The sequence below is a fragment of the Nuphar pumila genome, chromosome 4, assembly GCF_984573655.1.
Source record: "Nuphar pumila chromosome 4, dmNupPumi1.hap1.1, whole genome shotgun sequence".
Lineage (NCBI taxonomy): Eukaryota > Viridiplantae > Streptophyta > Magnoliopsida > Nymphaeales > Nymphaeaceae > Nuphar > Nuphar pumila.
Window position 1 is genome coordinate 124964826 of NC_143252.1, and position 19429 is coordinate 124984254.

The following is a 19429-nucleotide window of genomic DNA, read 5'->3' on the forward strand; positions in this document are numbered from 1 at the left end:
TTGCAGCATGCACTTCAGTTACTTTACGATGTGACCTTAATATAGGAGTCATAAATGAAGCTTCTAACTCATGGTTATGATCACTGATTAAAGTATGAACTACATATTTCCCATTCGAAAGTCTTCTTAACATCATTCTCACTAGACATCAACATCTTGAATATGGCTTTCTCCTTGTTGGATTTTCACTTGACTTCTTCCAACTTCCTTAGAACATACATATGTCTTTCTCACCACGACACCCTATGCATTTTTTGATCAAGAATATCTTCTAACACTGAGGCCAAGTTTTAAGGCATAATCATTATAAAATTTGTATGCAACTTCCTCATTATTAAACTGCATTTCTTCTACGGGAACAGAGTCAAGTGTACTATCATGTACATTCCCAGTGCCTGTACCTTTATCAAGTGTACTGTCATGATCGTCTACCTCATTATCGAATTGCATTTCTTTTGCTGGAACATTCAAGTCAATAGTGAATCCAATGTCTGCACTCTTCTTATCATGTGCATCATTCATGCACATGTTCACTTCTTTAGGTGCGTCATTAGTACAAATGTTCACTTCTCTATAACTTTCTAATGATTGAGATATATCATCTTCATTGCAAACAGATGATAAGCTCACTATTGTCATAAGCAAGATATCATTTTGCGTTAGCCAGCACATACATTTACTATGATTTATTCAAGATGCATATAACAACAAATACCGATAAGGTTAAGCAAGTCAAAGAAACAATTCAACGAATCACAATATAAAATAAACAACAATTTGTTATTTTCTTATACTATGCATCAAGTTGTTACTTACCATGCCAATAAAAGAAACGATTTGTCGTATATGTGTGTTGACGGTAGCGATTCACGTGACAACGATTTAATTATATCTACGACATTGTGAAGCGATTTCAATAGAAATCGCTAAATGAGCAACGATTTGAATACGAAAATCGCCATTGCAAGTGCGCAATAATGTATTTCGACACACACATTTTAAAATTCTTTTTACAAATATCTTACAAATCGATACTAGAAAATACACAATATCTTACAAATCGATATACATACCGCATAATATATTACAAATCGATACGACAATTCAACATAATAGCTTATGAATTGATACTACAAAATACATAATATCTTACAAATCGATATACATGTCACAAATTATATTATAAATCGATATGGAAATTTAGCATATTAGCTTACAAATCGATACTACAAAACACATAATATCTTACAAATTGATATATATATATATACATATATCGCAAATTATATTATAAATCAATATAAAAATTCAGCATAATAGCTTACAAATCAACACTATAAAACATATAATATCTTACAAATCGATATACATATAACAAAATATATTATAAATCGATACAAAAATTAAGCATAATAGCTTAAAAATCGATACTATAAAACTTATAATATCTTACAAATCGATATACATATCAAAAATTATATTTCAAATCAATACAGAAATTCAGCATAATAGCTTACAAATCGATATTAACAAACAAAACAATATCTCATAAATCGATAGTATACTACAACCGCGATTTGCGATACATTACATATACTGAGTGAATGGACGATACCAGATGGGGTAGAGGCCCTTCCTCGCATCTATAAACAAGCATTCTTATCAACGGGTCCTAACGTCTTAAATATATCTTTCATTTTCCAACCATCGAAAGGACAAGATCCACCTGTAATAACAAAACAACGCCTTAATGACACTCACGATGGCATACGTTCTTCAACAATAGCATGATGATATGGAAAGGTACTCACGACGCCTTAATGACACTTGTTGAAATGTTTGTGTGTCATTGCTTTCTTTCACACTGCTTAACAACAATGAAAAAGAAGAGAAGACTTTCAAAAGAGATGATCGACAAATGCCCTTATGACGCCCACCAATGATCGAACCAATTGATCGATTTATAGTTATCTCCACAAAGTAGGAACAGTCCCGGGAATGTTTTTTAATACAAGGCATGGACGAGAAGGCGACAATGTGTTGTAACACAAGCTAAATACCAATGCGGGAACCTGGACTCAAGACGACGACAAAGGCTGCTCCGACGACAGCTGACGACGGTAAAGAGTGAGTCGTCAAAGAGAACTCATGTTACAACAGATGGTGAAAAAGTTTAGTGCTTATGGCGAAAATGAAATGTTTGGACTTTGAAGAGTTAACATCATTCTCGACTTTTTGGATGAAGGACATTTTTGTCCTTTTTTCGAACCGTCATTTCCTCTTTTTTTTGAATGGATCATATTTTTATCTTTTTCTCGAACCGTCGTTTTATAGCAAGAATAGCAGAAAAAGGATACTTAAGTCTTTGCAACCGCACCAAACTCCGATGCTAAGTGATGCTGACACACATGAGAATAGGAGCCCTACATACTTATATACGTGGTGCTCATTTGGACCCGAACATGCATGGTAGCAAACGGTGCGTCTTCGGGGGAGAACACGCAACACCCTCCCTAAAAAAAAGCTTAATCAAAATTGCTAGGTAAAGACATGTTTCATGTTAAACAAACCGTCCAAATGGATCTGTTTATTAAGAAATGCATGAACAGGTGAGATTCCACTCATCGATGTGATGACACATCTCTCTCTCTCTCTCTCTATATATATATATATATGTATGCGTGTGTGTATAATTAAAGGCCAGATACATTTATCTACGTCTTGTAGCATTTGGATGCAATACGTTGATACACAGAAGTTTCCGTCATAATGATGGTAGTTAATTGCAGATACCTTTTCCAATGTGCTATATGAGTCAAAGTACCGGAATGACTGCAATATAGGGTGCTCCACTTTACGGAATCACTAATAATTGGTGAACACGGATCCCATCATTTGAAATAGGATGGGTTCCCTGTTCGTAATTGGTAGGATTTGATAAAGGCCTATGTTGGGCCACAGCCATAGTGACAAATGTTTTTATCGGTAATTTCTCGTTTTAAAAAAACTCACAAGAAATTGAAAAAAATCTATAAATCTTGCATTTTTTGGCAAAATCTTGGCAATAAAAAATTAATTTTAAAAAGTATAAAAAATGTTTTTTTATAAAAAATATTAATACATTTAAAAAATAAAAATACATGATTTTGTTTATTTAAAATGTAAATATCATGTTTAAATCATGATATTTATGTTTTTTCATAAATCTCATGATATTTTGTAAAATCTCGCAAAAAAATACCGTTTTAAACTTTCAGGCAATTTCTCAGGATATTATCGCGAGATTTTCATAAATCTCGCTATATTTGTCACACTGCCCACAACTGCCTGCTCCTCTAAATGTATAAAAACTGATCTGCATGTAAACATGATTAGGTCTGCATCAATTAGGAATTGTAATCTGACTCTGGATCTGATCCAATTTGACACGATCCTAATTAACCAACTCTGATATGTCAACATGTCCACCCACACAATCTAAACCAATGGGATACGAATGAAGTAGGCACACATTATAAACAAAGTACTGCTAGTGAAAATGGGGGACGTCGCGGGTGGGGAGGTGGCTCATCGTCTCTCTTTCTTTGCCCACTACGTACAGTGACTATGGCTGGTGCACAGGGCCACCCACATGGGATGTCAAACCCGAGGCTTTGCCCACACCCACGTAGGAGAATGTGAGCACATCGTCCTTACCTCCTCCCCCAATATTATCTGGGCTGGTCCCCATTAATTATCAATACAAAAGTATACTCAACATGGCTTATTATATGGTCATTTTTTTGTCGTATCATTGCTGTCACTATATGGTCAATGTCGTAATTAATGAAGAGACAGCAACGCGTTTGAGCTTTTGGGAGGTGCTTCACTGTGGGTCAAAATCTGTTCACACTGTGAATTGGTGATCTTTATTAATCTTGTCGCATTGATTTTCATATTTTATGTTTCGTAAATTTAAAAAAATAATAATTAAAAATGAGTTAAAATTCAAGAAAATGATGAGAAAAAACTTTGTTGAAGACGAGAGAAAAAAGGATTAATATTGAAGAAGAAGATGAAAGTGAAAGAGTCATGTTTGTTTTTTACCATCCAAAATACGAAAGAATGATGAAACCTCGGGTTGTTTTCAGAGGGTTCTATAATTAATTTCCAGTGATTTTGGCACAGCGAGGAAACAAAATCCAAAAGAAAGTTTTTTTTTTTTTTTATGTGGTGATGTTTTTTATTTTCGGTAATCCAAAAGGTAACATTAAAAGCACTGAAAATAAATGGGTGCATGGTCTCGTACGTAGTTGCCCTTTAAGAAAAAGTTGGGTCCAATTTGGATGCGAGCAAATATTTCCTTCGCTTCGAAGCAATAAGTAGCCGAGTTTTTAACCCTCCAAATTGATCAGTTATTCTCATCAAATATTAATCGACATTGGTGAAGGGAAGGGGATGGTGTGCACGTGGATTTGAGCTTCATGGGTACGTTGTCCCACGTGGGCACGTATACTCTTGCACGGCAAGTGATCCACTCGTGCGCAAGGAGCCCAATGATTGTGGGGGCCTCGTTGCTCGTACCCCCAGCTTACCCCACACGTGTGCATGGGTGCCACCTAGGGATGGTAGTGGACCGAGGGAAAGCGGGGCCCCGCCTCACCCCGTTTGAACCGGGGATGAAGGGTATGAAACGGGGATGGAGGCGGGGACGAAGGTTAAAATCCATCCCCCGTTCGGGGATGGAGGTGGGCATGGACTTACACTTTTCCCCTCCCCAGTCCTTCTAAAGGATGACAATACACTACGGGAAACGGAGCCCCACCCCGCCTCATATCCGTTTGAACCGGGGATGGAGGACATGAAACATGGATGAAGGCGGGGGTGGAGGTTAAAATCCATTCCCGTGCGGGGTTCTAATCTTGAGACGGGGCGGGGGACATTCCCTAGTGCCACCCGGTACTTGATCAAAGAGACAATTACCACAACCTCTTCACCTCTACAAGTCAATGACAAGGATGACCATGGCCACCCCGCTTTGGCACGTGCACCTGAGAGCCTTGTGGTTGGCTCAAATTTCAGCTGGTCAAGGTCAGTGAAACATTGAGCGGGTGTATAAGTATTTTTCAGGATACGAGAGAGTTACTTTTTTTTTTTTTGATAGGCAAGCTAGGATTAGGCAGATCCCCAGCAGTTGTACATCGTACCATTGGGTTTTGAACTTGCAACGTCCCCGACACAAAAATGACGTGCACAAACCGCTCCTACCACACAAGTGGAGCCCCCGTTGGTCGTTACAAATTAAAGGGATTACTTTTATAGTTAGTCGTTAGGGCTGGTAAACTAACCGAGCAATTCGTGGTTCTGCTCACCATGAACTCATTCGTGTTTGATTCGTGTAGGTGACAAGTCGAGCCAAGAGCAGATCGTCAAGCATAAATGAACTGAGCATAATGAATAAGAAGCATTTATCTCAGCTCATGTAAGCTAGACCATGAAAATATAATATATAGAATTTAAGCATAAGACATTACATACAAAAGGTAGTTTTTGTATAGTTGGCTAGAGTTCTTGGAATGTATGTGACAGTTGTTTGAGGTTCAAAACATGGTAGAAATTTTGAAATTGATTCAATTTTTTTTTACACGAGCCTGATGGTGGCTTGACACATTTGACTCGGGCTTCACTCGAGCTCGAACTTGAGCTCGACTCATCTAAACATGAGCACAAGCCGTGCCCAAGCTGGGTTGAATGGTAAACGAGCCAACGCGAGCCCGAACAAGCCGTGTTCAGTTCGTTCAGCCCTTTTACCAGCCTTATTAGTCGTATGTGATTCATGGTAATGACATGAGTGCACCACAAGGTTGGGTTGAGAAGTTGTGCTTAGATATATAATTTGTGCATCGACCGTGTATAAATTGATTGATCAAGATGACATGTGATTTGTCCAACGCGTGGATCATCACAAACTAATTGGCTTGTCAAATAATGTTAGAGGATGCAAATACTCTCTTTCGGATCATTGAGCGTCCTAACCAAGTCCGTGTGGGGGCGGGTTTCATAGGTCCTGCGATGCACCAAAGTTAAACCCTTAAAACATGGCCATGAAATTCATAAAACTAGACGTAGAAGTCCAGCTTTTGTTTTAGAGAAGTTCTCGTACGTAAAGCTTCGTCAAACTTGCACTAGGCCAGTGGCTTAATTTGACCACTTCAAACCAAAATAGCTAGTATAAGTGTTCATGCCTTAACTAGGTAATTAGTGTGCGCAGATGGTTGATTCATGATTTGAGTTTGGGTTCAGACGAGGAAGCGAGAGCGGAAATCGATACAGAAAGCGGAAGCGAGAAGCGAGGGACTTTCAAAATTTTAGGAAGCAGGAAGCATAAGTTGACTTAAATGCGGATTAGGAATCATCTCAGAAGCAACCTAGGAAGCGAACCAGAAGCGACCTAGGAAGCGAGGGAGAAGCGAAAAAAGAGGAAAAAATAAAAATAAAAATACAAAAAAAAAAATGAAAAAAGGAGGGAAGCGCGGTGAAAGCGTGAAGAAAGTGTGTTTCGCATAAATGGGAAGCGTGTTTCCCATAAAAAGAAAATGCACTTTCCAAAAAAACTTGACACATTGCACTTCTTAAACGCGCTTCAGGAAACACGCTTCCCCGATAGGCTAGGCACTCACTTTTGTAAACCCACTTGGTATGAGGGCCAACTCATCCATGTCGTTGAGGAGGACATCCATTATTAGGATCTTATAATTAAATCACTCATGTCCTTTAGGATCCTTTAATTAAATCTCCCATAGTTACTACATTAAGGATGCAATAATAAAATTAATTCAACCGTGTGTTTTGGGTGGGAGCGCACGTGGGGACTGGTTGGCATGAGTTATACGGGCGCGCCCATTGAGGCTCACTCACAAGAACCGTGGGATGCACGTGTGGCTCGCTCTTTCTAAAGTATTCAAGCTAGTCGAGTGGCATGCAACTCGATGAACTCATAATGATTCTTAGAAACCCAATTTACTAAACCTTCCATATTAAACTAACTTGTTACATAGACAGCAAAGGACTACTATAGCCCCCCATTCCCTTCACATTGCCAAATATACCCACCCTTTGACTGGCCAATGTGCGATAATTAAGCATCAAAACTTAGTGGACTCATAGTTGACTAGTGGGTCAACATTAATGTATGTTAAACCCTAAGTTCTAAAACAATCTTATGAGTCAGAAAGATCTTGATGGACTTGGTAGATCCGGATTCGACGCAATTGAAGCTTACCTTAAGCCGGATGAAATGAAGGCTTAATTCTTTTTTTGGTTAGATCCCTCCATGAATCACAACTTCCACTTGAAGTTTTTGGTGCATCCAAACCAAGACTAGGGTTGGTTAACTAAAGATATTATGGTTTTCTCAAGTTTGGACTTTGGAGCGAACAAGACAACATAAGACTATGGATTGAAGACGACCAAGTATGAGGGTGGCTATCTTGGGTAGCTCTTAGGAGGACAAGGCACAGTTGGAATTTTGTTCAAAGCTCAAGACCGTCCATGTTGCATCCAACAATGACTATCCTTTGGCCATTGGAGCACAAGTCCTCATGCAACTATCATGTACTTGTCTGCCAATTATTTGCCGTAATTTGTGAGGAATAAAAAAACAAATATAAAATTAATGAATATAGATGTATTCTTTGAAGCGAGTGCCCGAAGAACCCATACTTTTTATACTGCAAGGAAAACCAGCACTTGTTTTAGTAAATGGAACCTGATTTGGTTAGACATGCGGCTCAGATCCAAACAGATGGCGTCCAGCATATGGATATATATGAAGTCCATATCAAGTCACATCCATTTGGGCTTGATATTCCAACATGGATGAGAACCAGTGTTGTCAATATTGGTGCGTATCGGCCTGAATCAGCCTATACGTATCGTTTCACTAGAAAATTGATGCGATATTGACCTGAATCGGCTATTTTTAATAAATATAAAAAATAGCTTAAGACTAATTTTTTAATATTATTTTAATAGCTTTAACACGTCATATTTTGATTGACATGTAATATTTTTTAAGTATTTTTTCAACCGAGTTCAGAAGGATTCACTTGAGAATCGGTATGGCCGATTCACCTAAATTTGGCAAAATGATAGAGGTCCGATTCCGTACTGACAACATTTGTGTGAGAGCCGTACGTTTAGAATACACCTTTAATTAGTACAATCAGATATTTACCCCAAGTCCGGTCCTTGCCTTCTGGTGCCCCCACCAGAACTGAACCATATCCAACTTCCTATCAGACAAATCAGATCCGTACGCGTGCTCGGGTTCTGAGTCGTTCAAACACAAGTGATTCAGGAATCCCGTAGACCAAACTGTAAAGGTGGGAAGGCTAACGGATAGTGATGCACACCCACCGGAGCAGGCTAGGGCTAGTCCGCTTCATAAATGAGTCGAGCTTGAACTTGTGTATGAAGCTAGAACGAGTTATATATCAAGTTGAGCTTGAATGACTTGTCGATAAAGTTAGGTTCATTGCAAACGCCATATATATAATATCTTTGCAAAAGAAATTCAGAAATGTATTGTTACTGTAATGAGTAGCGTTAGTCTTTATTAAGAACTATTGGGTTTGAATATGCACCTTTTTTTTCTATGAGAATCTTTAGTATGTATAGAATTTTTTCAATAATAATAATAATAATAATCAAAAGACATGTTTTGGCTTAATGGTAGGTCTTTTGGTTAACGTTAAGGAGGTTGGAAGATCAAATCTTTCTTTAACAAAAAAAAAATTATTTAATAAATCTTGTTTAAGCTCGTATTGAAATCGAGCCGAGTTCGGAAGATGCCTTACAAGCTCGAGCCAAGCTTGTACAAAGTGATTTTGAACTTATTTAAGCTCGGCTTGAAACCAAGCCGAGTTCGGATGATGCCTTAGAAGCTCGAGCCAAGCTTGGACAAAGTGATTTTGAATCGAGTGCATCCCTACTAATTGGCATCATGGCCATTTCAAATCCAAAAAGAGGTTATTCTCATATTTGGTTTTTGAGTGTAATTGATAAATGTTAACTAGCACCAACGGGGGGGCTCCGCCTGTCTGGCAGGAGAAGTAAGTGCACGTCACGTTTGTGTTGGACGTTGCAAGTTTGAATCTCAAAAGTATGGTTGTATAACTGGCAGGGTTTGCCTAACCCAGCTTCCTTTATAAAAAAAAAAAAAATGTTAACTAGCGTAGCCAATGATTGGAGCCACCACATGCGGGAATGATCACCGACGATGCCACCCATCATACGGTCTGACATGGCACCATCGGCCGTCCTATTCACATGCGTGGCATGTCGACGCATTGCCGGCACGACACGCTGTGTTCACGTGCGGTGGATGACCCCCACCCTCCCACGACGGGCCACATGGGACGCACTTGCAAGTGCCGGGGACCTGTACGAGGCTCATCCTCTTCAATCATGAGGGGAAACCAACTGCTCCTCCCCCTCCTTAACCAGCCATAGTTAGCGTTACTAATCCCTGGAAATAGCCATGGTTAAGATAGCCCAACCCTACCCTACCCTCGATCTGTCTCTCTCTACATACCCTAATGGGTTCTGCCTTCTCTTCTTTATATAGGAGATGAGGCTAGTGTCCCTATAGAGCACCTACACACTAGCTCATCAACCAATTTGAGGAGCGCCACCATTTTGCTGCCATTTTCCGGCCTTTTTGTATTCCTTCTGGAGTTTGAAGTTTGTTTGGTGATTGTGAAGTTAGACATCTCTCAGGATTTAGCAGATATGGACCGAGAAGATATGGGTTTGAGTTTAAGCCTTGGAATGGAGATAAGGCCCAAGACGACGACAATCTCAAACATCTTTCAGCGAAGCGGGCTTTGCGAACGCCGGAATACGCCATACAGCACTACTGGTAACTGCTCTCTCTCAAAGCTAAAAAACCGATTTGGGGAAACTTTGAGTCTGATAAGAACAGTTGAATCTCTTTATGATATGTTGTAGATATGTTCTAGAGAGCCAAATCAATGGCGTGATATCTTTCTTTTCTTATTTGCTAATTATGTAGAGGTAAGCAGTAGATCTGAAAACGAGAGAAGAGAGAGAAGCTCATCACCCGGAGGGATTGATGTCAACCAGATCCCGTGGTTGATGAATGGTGAAGAGGAAGAAGAAGCGGCGCTCTCATCGCCCAACAACAGTGCGGTTTCGAGCTTAAGTCTGAGCGGTGCAAAGAGATGCAAGAAAGATGAGGATGATAACGAAGATGAGGATGAAGGAGGGAGGAAGAAGCTTAGGTTGTCCAAAGAACAGTCGGCCATCCTAGAGGAGAGATTCAAGGAGCATCAAACACTCAATCCAGTATGTACAAGTCTCCATTTCTTTTGTTTGTTAATTTGGTTTTGAGAATGGTAAAGAAGACATCTTTTGCTTGCCTCAAAGATGGCTTGACCATGCAGCCCTTGGGATTTTTCGGATGACATGAGAAAAAATAATCTACTATATCAGTGGTTCAGAATGCATCATAGGCAGTTGTCCTGAGAATCCACGATCTTATCGTTTGAGATATTGTCTATACATAGATAGGGTCCACAAGACATTGCAGTACACCACATCCTGTCGATGTATGGATTGGATGGTGGCCATTTGCACCACAGACAAGTTAATGGGTATGCCAATGTTTGGATCCTTCTACTCTTGGGGCAATGGTCATTAATCATATCCATTTTTAAGCTTGGTTGCTTCCAGGCAAATTACTCTTTAATGGTGTATAGTGGTTCACTTGAAACATGGCCCAGTTCATGCTCCACTAGTGTTTCTGGTTACTCCTACTTGTAAAAAAAAAATAATACCAGTAGATGCACTGGAAGGGTTCATTAACTTGACCGCGACAGTTTCTGGTAGTAACGGAGTGACTCGAGTTCTCCTCCAAGAGCTATCGTATTCGAAGACTGCAATGTTCTAACCGAAACGCTATTATCTTTGTATTTTTCAGAAGCAGAAGCTTGCGTTGGCTAAGCAACTGAATCTCCGACCGCGCCAAGTTGAAGTCTGGTTTCAGAACCGCAGAGCAAGGTAAGAAAACGAAAAGATAGAATGGATTTTGCTTGTAATAGGCCGATTGCTGTTCATATACTTGACAGCTTGTGTCCAAGGCATCTGATTTATCAGTCAAACACAGGGTTTAAGAGACTTACGGAATTTATTTATCGAGGGAAACCCTGGTTCAGGTGGTTGGGTCCTAGAGAGATTGATGATCTGCCGTATGGCCCACCTCAAAATGGTTAAAAACCCTTGGGCGCTGCCCTTGCCATCCAGGGATCCTGAGGCTTTGGCCACAAGGCAATGGATGCACATCCTGGATATCGAACTCGTGACATACTTCAATTTGAATGCCTTACGCAGATCTACCTACCCAGATGTGCAGAGACCTTGTGTGAGCGAATTTGGTGTATTCGGCTAAAGTGCCTGAAACTGAATTAGGACTCAAAGGTTTAAGCCTCAACCTGTTGGGACTTTTGGCGTAAACCACGATTGGACCTCTATTTGATACAACCATCATGTGTGGGACCCTAGACAGCTCAAGCCCGAGTGTTATCAGATGCGGTGAAAACTCAATAGTATCTAATGTCGTCATACATAATCTTGTTGGCTTCAAGTGGATCGGACCAGATAAGATTGTTGGACCCACCAGGCAAGTCCTTGTGTGGTCTTTATATGTATCAGGCGCGCATCTGTACTAATCACACTGGTAGTCTCATCTCTGATTTAGGATGTAGGACTACTGTTTGCCACATGCTTGAGAGAGAACAAATATTTTTTTTCAAATAGAATTAAAATTTTCTTCTAAGTAATCTTTGTTTGCTGCAGGACTAAGTTAAAGCAGACTGAACTTGATTGTGAGTTCTTAAAGAGGTGTTGTGAGAATCTAACAGAAGAAAACAGGAGGCTTCAGAGGGAACTGCTGGAACTGAGAACCCTCAAGCACTCACCACAGTTCTACATGCAAATGCCCCCAACAACACTCACAATGTGTCCATCTTGCGAGCAAGTCTCCATGCCAGACAACCGGCCAGTACCATCGGTGATGCCACCATGGCAACTAGCCAACAGTAATCTCAACCAACCACAGGCATTTCGGCCGCAGATAAGATCGTGAACCTCCACCTTCTAATACTAGTTGTTTAAGCTAAACCAAGATACCGCAATTCTGTAATTTGTTTGCTAATTCTCCTTCTCGAATGCAATTAAGAAATTCAAATTCGACATCTGTTGAATCAATAGCAAAAGAAGATAATGTTTAGTATGTGACTGTGTGCATGAGAGAGAGAGAGAGAGAGAGAGAGAGAGAGGGGTCACGAAACAGTTCGATCCCACTCGTCCCTATGTCATCACCCAGCTTCGTACCCCTCTCAAGTCTTATAATGCAATTTGTTTTGATCAAATTTGACCCTATGAATGGATTCATCATGGTCGATTTAATAAGAATCGACTCTTGGATTGTATTTTTTTCACAAAAAAATATGACTTTCTGAATTACAAAATTTTGTGTTTTGTCAACCGCTGAATTTTGAGTAGCGAAAAGATCCTGCACCAAAATCGGATTTCAACCGAAACAGGTTATATGTTCCCCCCCCCCGAACAGGGCAGTTAGCTACATCTCATGATCGGGGGTCCCAAAGAGCACCACGTATGTAAGCATGTGCGTCTCGTATCCCTATGTTTGTCAGCATTAATTAGCGTTGGAGTTTGATGCGATTGCAAAGACTTAAGTACCCTCTCCTCCATTGGTGCAAAAAAAAATGACGGTTCTTGAAAAGGAGTGGTTGTAAAGACTTAAGTGCCCCGAAGATGATTATTTAAGACCCAGTCTCTGCACTACAGGATTATCCGAGAAAGATATCTCCCCTGGACATCAACCCTTTCACACTCTCTCTCCCTTCTATTTCTGCTTCTATGCACATCCAACAGAAGATCTTACATTGCTCCATCAAGCACCGACTGACCTGCACATTTACTGTTGTGGAGCCTGATTCAGAGTTTTTACCCTTACAGGAGGAGGGTCTGGGGGCTCCTCTCAGTGTGGGTAGCATCATTCAACTTGAAGAGTTATGGAGTCTGATTCAGAGCTTTTACCCTTATAGAAGGGGGGTCTGAGGGCTCCTCCCAGCGTGTTCATGGCCCTTTGCCCTCACAGGATGCTACCCGTTCGGGCTCATCAACCATCTCTCGCTCTCTCTCCCTTCTATTTCTGCTTCTGTGCACATCCATCACAAGATCCTATATTGCTCCATCAAGCACCGACTGACCTGCACATTGACTGTTGTGGGTCCTTACTGATGAGCTGCCTCTAAATTTATTGCAAGTCACAGCTATGCTCAGAGCAACATGTCAACGTCCCACTAATAGGCAAAACAACATTTCAAAGGTTATTTATCATAATGCCAGCTTTAGTTGAATCTGTTTTGATTGCAATGTTTGAAGCATCTCTTTCTTGCTTTGATTGTTTGTGTTTGTTGCTTGCTGCTTAAGTGCTTCTCAGTAAGCAGAATCTGGCCCTCATGCTCATCTCGATTGGATTACTGAGATTACACCAGTAAGATCCGTAATCCTTCTTGCTGCTAACTCTTTACATTTGCAGGTTGTTTCTTCAAATGATTATAATAATGACAAATATGCGAAGGAGTTCAGTATCAGTGTTTCTAATGCGCTTGCTACTTGTCCTGCTCGGGTTTTGCCAACTCCTCGTGTGAGTTGATCATATGTGAAAACTGAACTGTGGATGGAAGAGTGGGCGCGAGGCAAGGAAGAAGAAGAAGAGGAGGATCCTTCCATGCAAGAGAACCAGGCATTCTTGGTGCTGTGGCTGTGCCGCAGCGTGATCTGCTGCTCGAGGGGGCAGTGGGTGAGGAGGGGAGTCTTCGAAATGGCGGTGCGTCTCTCTCTAGGCCACTCCGTAGCGCTCGCTCCGGCCGTGCTCTGCCTCATTTACGACGTTCGTGAAAATGACAAAACTGCCTTCCATCGATATCGCGGGAAAACGTTCCGCAGGTGGTTATAATGTATCGTTGAAGTTAAAATGGGGAATGAAATGACAATAGAAATCGCTGAAAATTTACAGAAATAAATGCCCTCCTTCTAGAAAACTGAATCGTCGGTTCCTCTTCCTCGGACGAACATAAATGCACTCCTTCTAGAAAACTGAATCATCGGTTCGTGAAAATGACAAAACTGCCCTCCATCGATATCGCGGGAAAACGTTCCGCAGGTGGTTGTAATGTATCGTTGAAGTTAAAATGGGGAATGAAATGGCAATAGAAATCGCTGAAAATTTACAGAAATAAATGCCATTCTTCTAGAAAACTGAATCGTCGGTTCCTCTTCCTCGGACGGACATAAATGCCCACCTTCTAGAGAACTGAATCGTCGGTTCGTGAAAATGACAAAACTGCCCTCCATCGATATCGCGGGAAAACGTTCCGCAGGTGGTTGTAATGTATCGTTGAAGTTAAAATGGGGAATGAAATGACAATAGAAATCGCTGAAAATTTACAGAAATAAATGCCCTCCTTCTAGAAAACTGAATCGTCGGTTCCTCTTCCTCGGACGGACATAAATGCCCTCCTTTTAGAAAATTGAATCGTCGGTTCGTGAAAATGATAAAACTGCCCTCCATCGATATCGCGGGAAAACGTTCTGCAGAGTTTGCGTATGTAGCAAGCGTTATGTTGTATGATACAAATAGTTCAAAAAAATCCTTTCTCGCTCTAAGCACTCTACTGGAGATTCTTTGCTTTCATCTCGAGTTGCCGGAGCATCCTTTCCTTTTTACCAGAGCATCTGTTTCCGTCTTACGCGCAGTCGCAACATCGTTGTCACCTTCTGTTGCGTATTAGTTGTTACTGTTGCTTACTTTATAGTTGGAATATCCAAATTCCCATCGTTTCGGTGAGTTTCGTGTAAGTTTTCTTTTTTCAATCTGAAGATTGGTTCTTATACAAGGATTTGTATTATGAACCCAAATATTTCGACGATTTCTAATGATGATGATCGTGTATTGTGTTGTGCAGGTTAGCAATGTCTGTGCCTCATCAGATTAGAGATACCCCATCGTTCTATGGGTTGTCTATTAGAGAAGTGATCCGCCAGTCCCATCTATCTAAAGTTTTTGAAAGATACCAAAATATACTTAAGATTGAGAACGATGAAGACAGGGAAAAAGCCTTGGAATCGTATTTTGCGGAGGATTATCCATCAGATATCGAGGCTGCGGACCAAAGGAAGAACTCTGAAGAACGAAAGATGCAGAACAAGGATGACGAAGAGATGGCAAAAGCCAGAAATATTGATGAGAATATAAATAGAAGGCGGAGGATTAACGCACAGCAGATGAAAAAGAGGAAGAAGAAGGCGGAGGAGTGAGAAAGGGATGTTAGCAATATGATGGTGGAGGTTCATAGGAGAAACTTGGAGAGTAGAGCAATGCGACACAAGGCAAGGCTACTGAAGGAGGCGGAGGATAGGCGAAGGCAAATGAATAAGGAGGAGGAAGAGAAGGAACAAAATATTCCTCAGTTTGAGGAAGAAAAGGAAAGGCGAAGGAGGGAGTTGGAGTTTGAGGAAGCTAAGGAAATGCAAAGGCAGCAGAAGGAAAATGAGGAAAAGAAGGAAAGGCAACGGAAGGAGAAGGAGGAGGAGGTAGAGAAGAAAAGAGAAATGAAGAAGCATGAGGAAGAATTGCAGGAAAGAAGGAAACAACAACTGCAAGAGAAAGAAAGGCGGCGGAAGGAGAAGGAGGAAGAAAAGGAAAGGGAAAAGAAGAAGCAGGTGGAAGAACTGCGGCAAAGAAGGAAACAAGAAATCGAAGAGAAAGAAAGGCGGCTGAAGGAGAAGGATGAGGAAGAAAAGGAAAGGGAAAGGAAGAAGCAGGAGGAAGAGGCGAAAAGGGAGAGACAAAGGAAGCAGAAGGAGGAGGAGATAAAGGAGAGAGAAAGGAAGGAGAAGGAGGAGGATGCGAAAAAGGGGAGAGAAAGGATGCAGGAGGAGAAAAGGGAGAGAGAAAGGAATGAGAAGGAGGAGGAGAAAAGGCAGAGAGAAAGGAAGCAGAAGGAGGAGGAGGAGAAAAGGGAGAGAGAAAGGAAGGAGAAGGAGGAGGAGAAAAGGCAGAGAGAAAGGAAGCAAAAGGAGGAGGAGGAGAAAAGGGAGGGAGAAAGGAAGGAGAAGGAGGAGGAGAAAAGGCAGAGAGAAAGGAAGCAGAAGGAGGAGGAGGAGAAAAGAGAGAGAGAAAGGAAGGAGAAGGAGGAGGAGGAGAAAAGGGAGAGAGAAAGGAAGGAGAAGGAGAAACGCGAGAGAGAAAGAAATCAGAAGGAACAGGCGGAAAAGGACAGAGAAAGGAAGCAGAAGGAGGAGGAGGAGGAGAATAGGGACAGAGAAAGGAAGCAGAAGGAGGATGAGAAAAGGAAGGCGAGAGAAAGGAAGGCGACGGTGGAGCCGGTAGAGATGGAGATTGAAAGGCAGTTCGAGGCAGTGGACCCACCAGAAAGTCCCAGGTTGGAGCGAGAACAACAGAAAATAGCGACCAAGGTAAATACATCCGTCCTGTCTGCGAAGATTTAATAATATGTTTAGCGATTTTGGTATAGTGATTATTGTGTTAGGTACTGATATTTATAGCGATTACTGCGATAGTATGTCTGCAACCGATATTATTTATAGCGGTTAGTAGAATAGTATTTATAAGTACAAATGAAAGTAATTTATAATTTATAGGAATAATATGTTATTTTGTGTTACAGGGAGGTCATAGGAGAAGTAGAGCACTAGGTGAAAAGCTCGGAGGTCGCTGTCAATGGCCTGTAGTTCTGTCTTGGTATGGTCAACTGAGTGCATATCAGAAGGACCAACTACGAAATATGCACTTCGGTGGCCTTTTGGACCAGCAATATTTTGAAACTTGCTGGAATACCATGACTCACCTGGTAAATAAGTGGAATGATAAGACTAACACATTCCAGTTTGATTCTTTTGAGATCACCATGACTCTAGAAGATGTGGCGAGGATCACTGGCCTTAAGTGCGATGGCAGTGTTGTCCTATTACGACATTCAAACTATAACGCAAGGGAAAACTGCACTGCTCTTCTAGTAATGTCGATGGACGAATGGAGTCAATGTATTTCTGGTGGAAGCAATTCCACATCAATGAAGGTCTCAGTTTTTCGTAATAAATGGGAAGGCCACTCTGCTACTTGTGCATCTGAAACAGCTGACCAAGAGTTGTGTGGCTTCCTTCTATATTTTTTTGCTCTTACATTATTTTCCGATTGTTCTGGTTCGAGAATAAGTTCCATGTGGCTGCAGTACCTGGCAGACTAGAAGAAGTCGACAACTATTCCTGGGGTGCCGCTATGCTCGCACACCTGTACAGTCAACTCCACCGTGCGAGTAATGGTACGAAAACAGTTGGCGGATTTTGGCCATTTGTTCAGGTATTTATTGATTATATACTTAGTATTTGTAGACAAATCTCATTGCAGTCTGTGGCGTTGCTAATAATATTTTTTTTGTTAGGCCTGGGCGTTGGAACATATTATCCCATTGCATCCACGGTGTGGCCCTCCGATTTGTGGTTTTCCAAAGATCGGTCGCTGGGCCAGAATAAACGTCGCAGTTTATAATGCTAAGTCCATTTTAGATGGGCTGCAATTAAACGAGGTAAACGTTCTAAAATTGTTTACAATCGCGTCAACAATTACCATTGAGTATTATAAGTCGTTGTAATGTTTAACATTCTTAAGTATACATCGCTGCAGGATTGTCTTCCGTAGTGCATATCGTTGTTGCCATATCATGTGTAAATAAATTTTAATATATTTGTCATTCGTTATTAAAAAGAATTACCAATGTACAGGTTTTGTGGAGACCTTATGGAGATGGGGGCGATGATGAAGACGTTGTTGCGGAGGCTGCCAGATTGTCTGACCGCGATTTGTGGCTATTCTGCAATTTTGAAGCCGAGTTGCAGCAAGGTAGTCGAGTTCTCCTACAATCTGGCTTGGGGCAGTCTATCCCAAATAAGCCTTTGGAGGTGAGAAGGAAGATGAATATTGGTGGGGGCAGGCACGTGAATTGGAGCGATCGCTACAGGGACGAATTATTAAATTGGAACTCAGGTGGTTTCTCTGTCGTACCGTATGATCATGAAGGACGACAATTTGATCCCTTCTATTTCGAAAGCTATTGGGAACCAATGCGGCGAAATCAGAAGATTGAGAAAATTGTCAACCCATGCCTCCCAACTGTCCCTTCTCATGTTGTAGCCCAGCCTCTACAACCAAAACGTCGTCTCGCTCTGGTTAATACGGCTAGTCCATCAGTAACAAATCACGAGGAAGACCGAACACTTGCTCCAAAAGAGAAGACTGTCTCTGCCGCAAGGTTCGAACTTATTGAGAGGGAGAATAAGAAATTAAGGACAAAAGTAAGAACTATGGGGACCCAATTGAATGCAGTGGTGGACATGATGACCAGTCTTCTTAGGCAAGGTTTCGCAATGAGGAGGCCACCCAGGATAGACAGTCCACCAATAAAAAGTGAGAGACAAGTCTATGAAATTTCATCAGATTCGTCCAGTGACTCGGAATAAATCCTAGACTATCACGCTATACATTTGTTGTAATTGTATAATGAGTTGCGGTAACGTGAAATTCTTTTACTGTTTAATTCTTTATTATTACATCTTTCCGACTTTGGGTCTCGGTAATAAATAAACTTTCCTCTATGGGAGGATTAGTAGGTTGATAAGAAGGATGGTTGTCTTCATCTATATTTTCTTTTTTACTAAACTAATTGAGTTCATCATCACTAAAAATATCATCATTTCTAGATAGTAACTTAAACAAGAAAGAGTAATCCATATTCTCTTTATGGGATTCATCCTTCTCAAAACCACTAACGTTTCCTAAGAAAGTCACATTCCTAGAAACATATAGTTTGTCGTTCTTAACATCATAGCATCTAAATCTTTTTTGAGTTTCAGAATATCCAAGAAATGCATAAGGAATGACTTTTGGTGAGAGTTTGTCATTTTTGTCGGTAAGGACAAAACATTTACATCCAAAGATTCTTAACCTATTTTAGTCGGGTTCCTTTTGGTATAAAATTTTAAAAGCTGAAGTTTTGTTTAGATTTTTTGAAGAAAAGTGATTTATAAGATAAACGGATGTAAGAGCCGCCTCGGCCCAAAAACTTTTTGGAATGTTTTGAGAAATGAGTAAAGTTCTAGTTGTTTCAATAATATACCTATGTTTTCTTTCAGCTAGACTGTTTTGTTGTGGTGTTTTTGGACAAGATCTATGATGAACTATTCTATGGTTTTCAAGATAGTTTTTAAAATCATTTGAAAGATACTCGCCTCCAGAATCAACTCTAAAAATTTTTAAATT

The 19429-nt window shown here is 40.8% G+C and overlaps 1 protein-coding gene across 1 annotated transcript; it reads left to right on the plus strand.

Moving 5' to 3' along the window:
- The first annotated feature begins 9648 nt into the window (after window positions 1-9648).
- LOC149840927 (homeobox-leucine zipper protein HAT14-like) lies at window positions 9649-12254 on the plus strand. Its single transcript, XM_090004590.1, has 4 exons — window positions 9649-9901; window positions 10055-10347; window positions 10982-11061; window positions 11857-12254. Exons 1-4 carry the CDS (start codon window positions 9772-9774, stop codon window positions 12143-12145), a joined length of 792 nt encoding a protein of 263 aa, XP_089860716.1. The 5' UTR covers window positions 9649-9771; the 3' UTR covers window positions 12146-12254.
- Window positions 12255-19429: the final 7175 nt, after the last annotated feature.